Source organism: Rhipicephalus microplus, chromosome X (assembly GCF_043290135.1).
Source record: "Rhipicephalus microplus isolate Deutch F79 chromosome X, USDA_Rmic, whole genome shotgun sequence".
NCBI classification, from domain to species: domain Eukaryota; kingdom Metazoa; phylum Arthropoda; class Arachnida; order Ixodida; family Ixodidae; genus Rhipicephalus; species Rhipicephalus microplus.
Genome location: NC_134710.1, coordinates 302352035 through 302366895, shown reverse-complemented (window position 1 = coordinate 302366895; position 14861 = coordinate 302352035). Strand labels below are relative to the sequence as shown.

Below are 14861 nucleotides of genomic sequence, written 5' to 3'. Positions count from 1 at the left end.
CACTGCATTTGCCTCGAAAGGAAAGTTATGAAGGGCTTGGCAGCTTTCTCATTTGTTTCTATATGCGTGTGAAAGGGATATAACCCCATTTAAATTAAAGTGCTAGCTTTTGAAACAAGATATTTGTGAAAGGTTTATTTTAACGAAATTAACGTTAGATTTAGCTACACCACTTTATAGCCAAGCCACCCCATTAGCATTTATTAAGTTTTAGATGATCGCCTTGTCAAATTACTCGAAACTTCAAAATACTAGCTATTCGAAAATTGGATCAAAGTACGTGGTTGGGTATTATTCGATTTAATTTTGAAACTCGTGAATAATCACATACCTCTACATTCTTGTAATGGTCGGCCTTTAGAAGTAGCACTTGGCGTCCCTACTTGTTTGGTTTATCAATAGAAATCTGGAAATTGGTCTTCAGAGGTGCCCCACATGGTAGACACTCTGCTTAACAGGCAAATTGGCAAGTACATTGCAAACACCTTAAGCCAGTTTCTGGATACCATTCTGTAGGGTGATACTTTGCCACAACGCAAATGCATAGACGTTCTAATAATTCACCATTAACGCTTAATATACCTAATGCTTCATTTGTAATTTAAAAAATGCCGCTCAGTCACATTTGTCAGCGATCGTCGCAGTGAGTTCGAGAGCTACGATAATTTTGGAGTTTGCAAGGTGGGGTGCCATAGCCTTCAAAATAGCATGTTTGCCGACCACCTTCTTTTCTGCTCCTGTAGCGTGCTGAATAGCGTAATATTCTCGTGAAATGTTTTCGTGAAAAGTATAAGCACATGCGTATCCCTAACGATCATTGCCGAAGATGGGCAAAAGCTCGGGAGAAAAATATAAAATTTCAAATGGTGCCCTCACATTCCATATACATTTGCTGGCCGACGCCCCAGTAGCTTTGCTGTTTACCTGAATACCTTCAGGGTGGAATGGCTTGCTTTTTTTACATCCTTTTCCTTCTAACACGCAGTAGACGTTACTTGTGATGGTTATTTTGGAATGGTGTGAAAGGAACTGACTAATGTGAGAAATATCGTTTTTATTTTTAGTGTTCTTTTAACTTTGTTCTCATGGGCCAAGACTTAACATTCTTCTAAGGATGGATGGAGAATCCTCTATTGAGAAATAGGGAGTCGCAGGGGCCAATGGGGATAGGCGGCGCTTTGTCAGACTTTGTGTATCCAGTGCTACGGTTCTCAGTCCACCGAAGCCACTCTGGCTTCCATATTGTGCAAATAATAGATGCGTGTCCAAAGCATTGAGCGTTTCACTGAATAGCTTGGCGTCTTAATACCTTTCCCTGATCTCAGCTGGAATGCACGAAATAACTATGTTCGTGCAAACTCCAATGAAAAGTTCTGCTAAAGAAACTCAATTTCTCATCGGTGTTTGCACCGACACTGTTACTGTGTGCATTCCAGTTGAAAACAAGGAAAGATATTGTAACACTAAGGTATTCATTATAGTTAAATTTAAAATTAAGAGCTGTTAATCTATTTTTATATTGGAATTCGAAGACGTGTTTTGTTCTTTCATTGTGAAGGTATGTTCTCTGGAACATCACAGGCATAAGAAATGTGGGCATTTCGGTCACACCGTTTCTATATTTAGCTTGCTGACTTGCAGTTGAGGAAACATCATCTCGATAATGGAGGCAACGCCATGTTTCACTAGCTTTGAACAGGTTGGTGTAATACAAGGGTAGTTTTTTTCTTTCTTTCGTTTTGAGCACTGGAAATGTAGTGACATCTTAAAAAATGAAGTAAAATGAAATTAAATTTTCTCTTCTTTTCGCAGCAGCTCTGTAGCTGTGGTACAGTGTGCACTAGAAGAAATCGCACTTATTTAAGCACAAGAGGCACTGGAAAGGAGTCAGTTTATCGTATATTGAGCGTGTTTATAACACAAATAGGGTTACACACATGGTGCTTGGGAATATTACCCTCCAAAAGTTCCTGGACCAGTGTGCGTACGGACATGGCTGTTGGTGGAACGTGTGGTGTAGTGGTGCCCAAAAGGAGTATTAGATGTTATTGTGATTTCAAGTGTTGCGTACATTCAATAACGTTGAAATCAGTGATTTGGACGCAGCCCGACAAAGATAAAGTATGCTCATGCTACGTATTTAGTGGATGGGATACTTCAGAAAGGACTCTACCTCAATATCAACATTTATTATATTTATACATCAACACTATTAATACACTACGACAGCCAAAGTGTTCGTACTGTCTATACCAGGTGTTTTTTTTGTTAGTTTTTCCAGATGTCAGATTTTTCATAAAGATGCTATGACATTAAAAATACGTTGCCGCTACGAAAGTTACAAAGACCGACAAATGGCCAGAATGTGTTATTACATCTTGGAGGATAAAGAAAGACCCTGACTTATAGTGACAGATTCAAGCAACCTTTACGCGAGATGATTAAATCGCGTTTAAAAAGCACACTGAACTGGTATGTCAAACAGCCTATAACGGAACAGACTTGAAGCTGGATTATGGAGTCGTTCACTTTGGTGTACGCATTCCGCAGTCAGATGCTTTCATGCGCACCATAAGTAGTGCTAAAAATAAGAATACGTACAATGTGATGCATCCATTCACAATTTGTGCTGTTAGGTAACAAAAAGTTGCACGCTGTGAGAATTGGCTCCGCCTTCGCGGTGACCACGGCTGCGGCGGCTGCATTTCCGATGGTGGCGGAAACGTTGTAGGCCCGTGTGCTCAGATTTTTGTGCACGTTAAAGAACCCCAGGTGGTCTAAATTCCCGGAGCCCTCCACTACGGCATCTCTCATAATCATATGGGGGTTTTGGGACATTAAACCCCACGTATCAATCAATCAAAAGTTTCAAGCTTTGCTAGTTGCTGGCATATCATCATCATCATCATCATCATCATCATCATCATCATCATCATCATCGTCGTCGTCGTCGTCGTCGTTTATTTTACTTTTAAATGCCCTTTTCAGGGTATTACATAAGGAGGGGGTGCAAAAGCAACAAAAGCAACCAAATCAGCATGGTCATTACTATATAAGGGAGGACAAAAGAATTAATAAAATCATAAACGTAACTTGCGATGCTAGAAAATGTTTGCAAAAATACAGAATACATGATTCCACTTTCGAAAACGAGGTAAAGACAGTGCAATAGGCCAAACAAGTCGTATACATATAGTTACAAAAGCAATAGTACATGAAATAACACTGTAATGGTCGCAGATTATGGGTTGATAAAACATGAATGTATGTGTCCAAATCGATTGGAGTCTTGCTCATGTACAATTTGTTCGGGCAACGCGTTCGACAGCTCAGTAGGAAGGATTTGTTGAATGATTGAGTGGTACTGTGTAAGTGTTGAACACTGAGATTATTAAACAGACGGCGTGAAGTGCGGTTGGGTGGAAGAAAGAAAGTGTCTCTGAGGTTGGGGAAATTATAATACAGTTTGTGGAAAAGGGAAAGTTGTGAAATATTACTTAATCTAGTAAAGATATGTAGTGAAGGTAGTAAAATATGCTTTAAACAAGCAAACACATGTGTTGCCGACTGTTTATTAACTTTTTAATTATTGTCCGGACCATGCCAATACCATACGTAGCGGGAGAAATGCCCCTATGTGAACTAGTAGTGTGGTTGTACTGCACGAGATAAGTCGCCAAGCTACTCGACCGTGGTAGCGTGTTTAGCGTAGTTTTGCAGTTCTTATGCATATGATGACATCGGTTTTATGTTGCTACAATAATTTTTAGCTCCATAAAGTTATCAAGATAAAGTTATCAAGCCATTCTGTATTTATTATATAAAGTCATCTATAGTACACACGTGAATAGCTTGTCACTATCAAAGCCCCATCGTACATTTCACAGGCTTCACAATCAGCATAAATATATAGTTTTTTCGCCTTTCGGCCGCACCCAAGTCTTTAACGCATCCGCGCTAGCACATGTCATTGCTCATTGGAATCATGTTCCTCATGATGTAGTATGCATTCGTGATCACGTGGCATTTAGGAATAAAATACTAACTATTTACGATTGTGCCTCCTAAGCATATCTTATCGGCGTTCATTCTTTGTACATTTACATGTCAACTCATTTAATTATGTATAACACTTGTGTCATATTATTTGTGCATGTTTTTCCTCATGCTTAGTATTTGCATACCTGACTTTTGAATTTATTTTGTTTGTTCCGTGTTTCTTGGTGAAAAAGTATTGTGTAGTCCCCCTCACATAATACTCCTACTTGGAGCCTGTGAGGTATTAGTAAATAAAAGAAATATAAAAATAATAAGATAAACGTTGCCTACGTTGAGGAATTTTAGGAATGGAATTGACCTGCCTGGCCATTCCCAGAGTGGGAATGGGCTAAGTTTTTTTTTCATCCCGAAGAGTTGAAAAGAATGAAATTACTGCAAGTTGCGATTCTCCTGAATGAAATTGGACTGGAATTAAGGTACCCGTACCCATTCTTCAACACTGATCCTCAGAGATCTCTTACGTGTTACCATTCGGGCTCAAGTTCGTCGCCTGGCGTTCTCAGAGTCAAGTCGGGCCGTAGACGTCTTTTTTTTTTTGTCTGTGGTGCAATTGTAGACCACATTAGTCATTTCATCTATGCATCTTGTGGCTCACTTCACTCTTTCTGGTGGGCCGAATGCTTAACGGCAAGACACGGCTTTCCTGTAGTCTCTCAGTGCTATAACATTTTTTGGTTACAAGAGGCGAAAACTTTTGCATTATTTGTTGATTTCTCTGACAATTATGTATGAATAAATTTATGTTCTTTCAAGAACCTGTACTCTTCGCTATAGAAAACGTTGGTTTGAACGCAGCTGATGTGGACGACGTCGTGGGCCAGGTACCAGCAAAGAGACCCGCCAGACCCCACACCTCACAGCCCCCGGCGCGTCGGGCGTACAGAAAAGGCAGCCGCTTTGTTACTTCAGAGTGAAATACCCATCGCGATGATTTAGAGGTACACTAAAGTCAACTATTAGGGTTGCACGGTGGGCTTGTTGGTTATTCATGTTGCTAGAGGTATAGCCCATCCAGGACGGGACAGAGAAGAAGACAGAGAACACATACACGGCGCTAACACATTAGTGCCGTGTATCTGTTCTGTGTCTTCTTCTCTGTCCCGTCCTGGATGCGCTATACCTCGATCAACTATTAAGTCGACGTTGATTGCTGAATTGGCGGTTCAGAAACCTCGTAGTGTTACTTTTTTGCCAAAGAAGGGCCTATTTTGAAGTAAAATCACATTTCAGTGCTCCGCGTCAGGTTAGCGCACTTCAAACTACCCACCTCAAGAAGCCGACTGACCGGACCGTCTCACGTCACTGTTGCCGTGCACAACGTTGCCCGTCTTTACTGCGCCAGTAGCAGCAGACCGAAAGCAGCGGGAGCTATAAGCAGCAGCAATGGCCATTGATCAATTTACCGCCATTGGCTTCGAGATTGCAGACGCTTTTGTTTCAACTGCGCCCCATTAGATAGCACCACCTTCCCGTGTAACCATGCGAAAATTGAATTTTCGAACCGCTCGTGCCATTCTCTATAGTAACGTCCGGCGGTTCTTTTTTCCATGAATCAAACAGAGACGAATAAGCAGCATTTTATTGCGTCTCTTAATGTACGGAACGTTCTTTATTTAGTGCAGTTAGATTTATTACTAGTGATTAATTGTAGGCGCGGTCCGTCTTATGTCGTCGGGATCATTTCGAAAATGTCCCACTGCAACGCTTGTGTTTTGTGCGTTTACTTTAATTTCTCGGTAAGTAGGACACTGTTGATAATATTGTCGTTTTAGATGTTCTCACACATTGAGCTTTCGCTCTGACGTAAATAGTTATTTGAATTTAGAGTCCCCTTATGGCCATGATCACACGCATCCGTTGCAGCTCATCGCCACGTGGCTTTTTGACGTGGCGCCGCGCCTTCGCCTTGCGGAGAAATGTGGCGTTTCTCCATAGGGCGCCGCGCCGCATAAAAAAACCATGAGGTGACGCGCTGCAGCATGTTTGTGGTCAGACCTTAAGCCTGAAGCAACCCGCGTCACGGCTTTACATTGCCGGAGAAAGTGGCAAGTCATTGCACGAGCACCGGGGTCTTGCATAACCATTGCGCGCCATTAATGCTTGGCGCTTCCTTGTTTTTTTTTTTTTTCGCGGTGTGCGCAAGAAAACCGCCATTTCCACCTCTTTATTTCATGGTACTATCAGAGTCCTTTAGTGCTCCGGAAAGCCATCGAGACATTTTTTTCTTGCAGGTAGAACAGGTGAAAGAATCGCGAATTTTTATTACTCTCAGAAAGGGGGGAAAACACAACGCAGCACATGAAATAAATAGGAGGTCCACATTCATAATTACGATGACTTGCAGTTTTGTCTGAGCAGATTCTGGTGCGATACTTCATCCAAATTTCGTCGCTTCCACATCACGCGTATTTCCCTCTGACGTTCCCTGTGCGCACAGTTTCGATATTTCTTGGATAGGGGACCCAAACCGAAATTCTCAGTTTATTATTATGTCACACTATAGAACGTGCGCTTTTTTATTTCTAGAACATGGGGATGTTATGAATTGTAATGCCTTGCAATATTGTCATGTAAATAATTGTGCTAAAGCTTGAAATAAAAAAAGCGAGGTAACTAGTTTTTGTTGTAAGTATAAGGTAGTTTTGCAGCGGCAAAGTATTTGCACCTCATCGTAGAGCTCGTATTTTAATGCAAGTGTTTTATGGTCGTAGCCTCTTTATTTAAACAAAAAATGTCTAAAAAAACGCCCGGTATAGTTGACGCGATATACTTTCATTATACACCAATAACATAAGTAATGTAATACGTAAGCACGCAGGTGAAGATATTTTCGTCTTATTACGAGGAGTTTATTCAGTAGCATTGTGCTGTTGCTGTGGTGCACAACCTGTCGTCATGCTTCAAGCTTCACACAACATGCAGCTGGGCATAAGACGCTCCAGAAAGTGTAAAGCCTTACGGAACACCTTCTCCTTGAATGCTTTCGTCGTGATGTTTGCTATTCTTTGTAAGCTGCAAGGACAAATATTCGCGGAATGAGTTTGTTAGATTGAACTCCAGCACGTCACATTGTACATTTGCCTCCTTTTTTAACTTATTTAGAATGGCTGCGAGAGGGTTATTGCTCGAAAATTCTAATATCCACCACCAACTTTGTGAAATAAAGGCCTACAAGAAAGTCGATAAGTATATGTATTACGTCCATTGGAAATGCTATGAGTAAAAGATTGGCTATTTTATCGTGACAGTTGCCCTTGCATGCAACTAGTATCGATGTGGCGAATCAATCTTCGTCTATGTCATTGTTAGTGGGTTTTCACTGCGAAGCGGGATTTCGCAGAATACAGTCTTGGCCACCACGTTTAGGCACATATTGAGTGCCAGGTGTGTATGCACTTAAATGAACGCCATCTCGCCAACTGAAATTTATCGAAAACATCCAGTACAATGCCTCTCTGCCCTATAGTCCCAATCTGCCCCTGGACGTTCAAATAAATCGATTCATGCACCTTACCACATAAATCCTAAGAACGTTCACTTAAAACGCGCCATGGTTGTCTAATAGCTAAGGCGTTCAATTGCGGTGCTAGGGGACACGCATTGGATTCTTGTCCATGGCGGCCTCACGCCGCTGTGGTCTAGTGTCTAAGGTACTCGGCTGCTGACCCACAGGTCGCGGGATTGAACCCCGGCTGCGGCGGCTGCATTTTCGATGGAGGTGAAAATGCTGTGTGCTCAGATTTGGGTGCACGTTAAAGAACCCCCAAGTGGTCAGAACTTCCGGAGCCCTCCACTACGACGTCGCTCTTAATCATATGGTGGTTTTGGGACGTTAAGCCCCACATATCAATCAATTGTCGAGGAAGGCGGCAAAGTGCAAAAATAATCATTTACTGAAGGCTATAGGCGCCCATTAAGCAACCCATCGACCAACCAGGGGGATAGGATTAATCATGAGTTCCTTACTACGGCGCGCGTTCAATCGTGGTTATGCATGGTTTATACGTTCATCAAACCCTCAAACTTAATTTTCTTTGTTTGCATAGCGGTCACAATAAACCTGTATACCTTGAAAACCCCTGAAAAAACTTGCCTGGCGTAAGCTGTCAAGAGACCGTGAAATAGGCTCGTGCGTGACTCAAACAGTTACATCGATGATCGGGGGTTGGGGTGGGGACGGTTTGAGTAGGCACGCAGGGCATCGACGACAAAGAGTCACTGATTTGCTTGGCTAGTAACCATATCCACAGATACCACAGCATGCCCTTGAAAAAAAATTGTATTGGTTCTATAAAAATACAATAGCGTCATAACAGGATGCGTTTTTCCAATAGGGACTGCTACAGTTCGCATAAATACATACGCCAATACTTGTATCAGCGTAATAAAATGTCCTACATGTCAAAGTTATTTACCTTGCATATACATCGAATGATGTACACTTGCATCTAACAAACAAAATGCTTTACAAGTTCTCTTAGATGCCACATACAAGTATTTTTATTGACCTGTGTTGGTCTATTCAAGAACACATTCATACAGGTAAGCGCATGTAGTTGAGCAGCTGGTGGCAGAAGGTCTGAACACACATGTTTGTCAGCCCTTCAAGTAGTTCCGACACTCAAAGCTTGGTGGTTCATGACAAGATCCAGTTCAGCGGTGCACTTCAGTAAAGTTTATTGCGTTTCCAACTATAGCTGTACGAAGCGCATTAATAGTGCTCATAATATTTGAATTTTTATAGCTATTCTAGCAAAGCGTAGTTCCTGATTAAAAGAAAACTATTATATTAGTAATTTCTTGAGAGAAGTAAAGCTGTTCAAGGCGGCGTTGTAAACCAACTTTGAAATGCTGTGGTTAATATCCGTTGCTGTTTCATTTCCAATGCTTTAAAGGCCAAAACGTTAATGTGATATGAGACTCGCTGTAGTGAGGTGCTCCGGATTGCTTGTTACGTGACTGTAATTTGCTTTTATACACAGTCACTGTTACTAACTACAACTATGCTTGTAATTGATACACAGGTTATTTGTGTACAGGCATATGGCTTTATAGCCATATATGCTAGTAAAATCCACCATTTTTATTCTTGTATCAGGTGTATTGGTTGTCGTAATGCACCAATACAGGCTATTAGGTTTATCGCGAGATAGAATATACAAATACAAATTTGATCGGTTCATCAGCTCTTTCGTATCACAATTCAATAGGACTGAAGCAATAAAAAGCAATAAAATACTGCCACATAATTTTTCGTTAGTTGCGACGGATGTGCGCTCTTACTACAGTAACTTCCCTTCGTCTGTACATGCGTCAAACTATAAGAGCATGGTGTGATCACGTGTGAATGATGCTATCGTGTTCTTTTTGTTTCCTCTACTTGACCCCATCGGCCTTTGCTTTATGCAGTAGGCATCAACTAAAGGACGAAAAATGAAGGTGGATATTTGTTTCCGAACAATTTTCGTAGGCGTATATAATATTCACACAACTATGAGGTTGATGAAGGGCAAACAGCGAAACAATGGCCAAAGCAAGCAGCGCTATCCCTTCTTAATGATGAATAATATTTTGAAAGCATATTTACCTTATTTTCCAGTTCTCCATGTATCTCTTGAAGTGGCGACTGCTAATGATTTCTCGTTTTGTTGTGGTTGGTTGTGAGGAATCTGAAATTCGTGTGATTGACTCAAAAATGTTGAATGGCAATACTTCGTGAAAGCGAAGGTTTTAAAAATCACACGTTTTAATGGTACTTATCAACGTAAAGCCTGCGTCGTGGAGGCAGCGTTTTTCTTTCGTGCTTGGTTATTGCTGTTGTCTTATCCTAATGGTCCATGAAGACACTGAAAACGCTGATCAACCCAACTATTCCTCGATTTCTTTCAATTCTTGCATGAGAGTTAGATAGGCCCCCGTATAACTCATCATTATTATCGGCCAATTTCATGAACAATGCAGGATGACCTCTAATTAATTTTCAACTTACCAAGTCCTAAGTGAGCTTATTCTAATTTGCCTACATGATTCCTTAAATTCACCACTCCACTTAACTCTCTCTAGTGCCCGGTTACATTTCCCAGCTCTTGCTATTCGTTCCGTTGCCCTAACTTCCCGTCTATTTCTTCTTAGGATTATGTAACACATCCAGGTAAATATTTACCTTTTAATATCAACTAGGATTTTGAATAAGCCTGTACATCTCTGATTTACTAGGCTGTATCCCCATCTTCAATTATAACTCCTCTCATTTTTCATAGCCTCCATCGCTTCGACGTCTTTAACTTCTTGCCCAGTTTATTTGTTATCCTCCAAATTTCCGCTGTATACCGGCAGAATGCAGGGATCCACTGGCGTACTCAGGGGGTGACCCCTCTACCTCTCGAGTTTTTTCCCGTACCATACAGAGCCCGACATGACACTCGACCACAACCACATCTGCCTGCCCAACCCCTATTTCATATCAAATAATTCCCCCCCCCCCCCATCCAAAAAAATTCTGCTTACGCCCCTGCAGTGATCGTGCACTTTCTTTTTCAGGGCAAGGGTAAGTTGCCGGTCGTGATTTGTGAATGCTTGCCATATGTGCTCCAGCCAATCCTTATTCGTCGGTGAGTAAGATGGAGCCAACCACGAGATCAAGGCGGTTTTACATACACCGACGTTTCCGTCACGGCTTCTACATTGTGCCTCCACACTTTATTGCGAATACTAGGAGCTTATTCGGTGAATATATTTTGCACGAAATTACCGTTGTCAATAAGCGAGCATAATATTCGCACCCATGTATAGACTCTGGGGTCCGGTTTCCAATCGCGAATTGTCCTTCTCTTCCCGACTTACCAAGCACCATTCTTGTATTCTCCAAATTTATCTTCAGTGCTTTGAAATTTCCTACGTGTAGGTCGTCAACCCTTTTCTTGTAATTTGCTGCCATGGCAAAAAGTACGATGCCGTCTACGGAGGTATTTTTCGTTATCTTTATGCCTATTTTTCCCCAATATAGTTGTTTGAAAACTTGTTCGACAACACGCAAGAGGTTTTATTTCGCGGTTGTGGAGTCTTATTTTGAAGAAGTTTTATCCTTTAGCTAGGGAGTCTTATAGCAGATGTCGAGTAAGGTATTCACGTATGTTTCGAGTACTCCTTGACTACGCAATGCCTCTATAAACTATTGGATCTCCAATGAGTCCAATGCCTCTGCGTACTGTGTGAAATGCTTATTAAAGTGGTTTGTTGTGCCTGAGATTTCCTTAGTCACCTGATTGCTCATATGGCTGTGATTCATGGTAGAGAACCATTTCCTGAATCCAGCCTGCTCTCTGGGTTGCTTGAAGTTGAGTGTCTATCTTATCTGGTGCGAAATTATCGTCGTGAATATTTGGTACAATATTGAAAGAGAACTGATGGATCTATAAACTTTAACATCTTTCACGTCCCACTTTTTGTGTATTGGTACAATATATATGCATTTCCACTTGAGTGGTGCGTTACGACATTGTGTAGCGAGTGTCTCAAGCACGAACGTTGCGAGGAATTTTATTTTTTGGGAAGATGGGGGGGTTCAACCACACCTAATGTATGTTCATGCGTTCGTTTGTATGCATGTGTATACGCAAGCAAAACTGAGGAATTTCGAAGGAAGGGGAGTGTAACTCCTTTCTCCCCCCTCCTGGCATCATCCAGTGGTCGCAAGGTTCTTTAGTATGAAATCCTCTTCACATTTGATCAATTCAACGACTGCGCCTTCTTGTCCAGCTACTTTCCTCCCTGACTTCTCTTGTACACGCTTTATAACCTTATCGATACTCACACACGGAACTTCAGTGTCCTGCTCAACAGTGAATCACTTATGCTAGGATGTCTTATCTGCTAACTGTACAGCTCGAAATAGAAGTCTTCTGCTACCTTCACTATGTCATTCAAATTGCTAATAAAATTTCCCTGCTCATCTTTTATTTGTTGTTAAAAACAAATTTAAAAGTTAAAAGAAAGATTTGAAGCAATGTATAATGCTTCTCGCGAAGGTCTACATATAGCGGTGCTGACTCTGTTTTATTAAATAATTTTATGTATGAATACTTGCATAGCTGTATAAATATATTTGCTAATTGAAATCAGCTCCAAGTATTTGCGCCATTTTCGTGCATTTCGTTCATGCCAAGGTAAGCACTGGAAACCATTGACGGTGTGTTTGTCCTAAAGAATTGGAAGCGCTGATTGAACCGAACGAAACGATCAGGAGCGTCGTGATTGTTGTAACGAACAAAAAAAGCAAAGGAGCAGCAGAAACAACAACTACAAAAAAGAAAAATTGTCTATTGCCTCTTTGAGGATCAGCTATATTTCGCAGCGCTTGCAGACGCAAGCTGCAGGGTTTATTGCTCAAAGCTTACCAGTGTCGTTCTCTTGAAATTTTTCCGCATAAACGTACATGTATCCAGCGGGGGCGTGCTTCAGTGGAGTCACTGTGTGGTAAACTCCGGTAAAAATCTGAAATAAAATATGCGCGTAAGGAAGGCATGGGCCTTGGTATATTTTTATACGTGTCATTGAGTCTGAGACACCATATAAGAGATATTTATTTAAAAATTTTCTTTTACGGCATAGCTCTGCGTCTATCTACGTCCGCCTGGCTGCACAGACTGCCAGGCACAAAAATATTAATTGTGTGGTGAACACACGATTCGGGACGGTGAACATCACCAAGCCGTTCAAATGCGATTCTCTACCATAGCATGTGTGTTAACGCTCGTGAAGGCTGCCGAGGGGCTTTGAGGCAATTCATTTCCTTATCAACAAAATAATGTATAACACTCCCCATCCCGCCGAACCTTCCAAGTCGGAAAACGGAAACTGCTACCCTCCTGTATAAGGCGGCATCTCGACAGTCATTCCTTGCTAAACCACCGTGTTAAAACATTATATTCTTTGGTGATTACCTGTGCCCATTTAGACACTTATTAGATCATTTGGAAACCTAGGAAATGGGCATGAAACTTAGACGCGCGCTGTTTGCAGCATATTCATAGTTTTTTCCAGTGACCGAAAAACGAAATGAAGACAGAAATTAGGGCTATACGCGCAATCAAAGCTGACTTCAGGGTGACAACGTAACTTGAATCTCTGAGCTGAGACTTTTACTAAACCGTGCCTACCGAGGTACCGAATGTATTCGCTATGAAGTATAAACAAATAATAAAGACAAAGAAAAAACACGAAATATTCATTTCTACGATAGAGGCCTTGTTTGAACGTGTAATCATATGGTGGTTTTAAACCCCACATGTCAATAAATTGTTAAACCCCACATATCAATCAATCAATCAGGCCTTGTTTGAACAGAAGCTGAAAAGAGACAAGTAAACATTTTGTCCAAAATGAAATATACCTTTCCTTCATACTTTTACAGAATCGCCTTTTAGTGTTCGTGATGTCATACTGAAATTTTCGGGGGATCAGCTTCGTATTATTAATATCAGTTGTTTAACGTCCCGAAACCACGATATGATTATGAGGGACGCCGCTGTGGAAGGCTCTGGAAATCTCGGCCACCTGTGCGGTTCTTTCACATGCACAGGCCTCACACAGTACAAAGACCTCCACCATTTCGCCTCCATCGAAATGCGACAGCCGCGGCTGGAATCGTACCCACGACCTTCGGGTCAGCAGCCAAGCACTGTTATACCGCTACACCACCGCCGTGGACGGGACAGCTAGCTTTGTGTTCATGCATTTCGGTTTGATTCAGGCTCAGCTACGGAGTGATAGTTGTAACGGTTCGAAGCTTTTTTAAGGCTCTTCATTCGTGATAGAACGGGTTGGAGAGAAAAAAAGAAAGAAATTTTTGCCTGTTAATGCTTTCCGAAAAAGCAAACAGTAATTAGGAAATCACACAAGTTCGTTTGGGTAAACGGCTGAAGGCGGTTCACTCTTGCATGGCCAGTCTTTTTTTTTTATCCTTTTAAGTGACGAAATTGAGGCGCCTTGCGCTGTTACACGTAAATACGTCGCAATTCGTGCACTCATGAAGCTTCTCGGTGCCGCACTCCTTATCCAATATTTATTCTTCATTAGATCATTTACGGTGACTAAACCTAAACAGTAAATAGGTTCAAATTTGCAGGGCATGCTTTACAGATTATTTCCATAAATTGCACTGTAACATAAAGTGTTAATAAATCAAAGAGGATTAAGTTAAGCTTTGCGTGGAGATTTCAGCGCCGGTACATCACTGAACTGTTAGCTATTTAACAACAACAACAAGAATAACAACAACAACAACAACAACAACAACAATAATAATAATAATAATAATAATAATAATAATAATAATAATAATAATAATAATAATAATAATAATAATAATAATAATAATAATAATAAAAAGTCACAGCTTTGCTGGAAAAGCGAAGCAATGAATGTGATAGCAACGAATTCGAATGTCACGCGAAGAATGGCAAGCAGATTGAAACGTGCCCTGCATTGCTCACGCACAAATGACGCGCGAAACGTAATCTCTGGTACAAATAAACGTGAATAAGTGTCTTAGTTGTTACTTTGCTGTGTCTGAAAAGCGCGCTCTTTTCGCAAACGGAAACTGTGCAGCGAGTGCAGTGACCGTTGTGCGCCCGGTAACTACAGCATAATCGTTCTAGTGAAAGCGCAAGGCGTACGATTCTACCCACCGCGAGATAAGCGCGCGCACGCGTGAGCGTCTACCCCCTCCCCTCCGCATGGAAAAAGTAAGCGTGGGAGATGAACGAATCAGTGCGCGTCGCCGCGTCGTGACGATCTGGGGA

General features: G+C 41.5%; 2 protein-coding genes across 4 annotated transcripts in view; one reads left to right on the top strand and one right to left on the bottom strand.

Annotated features, from left to right (window-relative positions):
- Cad74A (cadherin 74A) overlaps positions 1-14861 on the top strand; it is a 373926-nt gene that overhangs the window by 96304 nt on the left and 262761 nt on the right. The window contains exon 42 of one of the 3 annotated variants that reach the window (XR_012887376.1): positions 4855-4997. The exons of the other annotated variants lie outside the window; for them this stretch is intronic. The gene's annotated coding sequence lies outside the window, so the exon portion shown is untranslated. The remainder of the gene's footprint in view (positions 1-4854; positions 4998-14861) is intronic. 3 annotated transcript variants of the gene reach the window in all.
- Positions 6887-14861, bottom strand: part of GC (gamma-glutamyl carboxylase) — a 77835-nt gene continuing 69860 nt past the window's right edge. The window contains exons 11-13 of the mRNA XM_075879446.1: positions 12456-12552; positions 9647-9728; positions 6887-7071 (exon numbers count right to left, since the gene is read on the bottom strand). Of these exons, the coding sequence (XP_075735561.1) occupies positions 6960-7071; positions 9647-9728; positions 12456-12552 (291 nt within the window). The 3' untranslated portion in view covers positions 6887-6959. The remainder of the gene's footprint in view (positions 7072-9646; positions 9729-12455; positions 12553-14861) is intronic.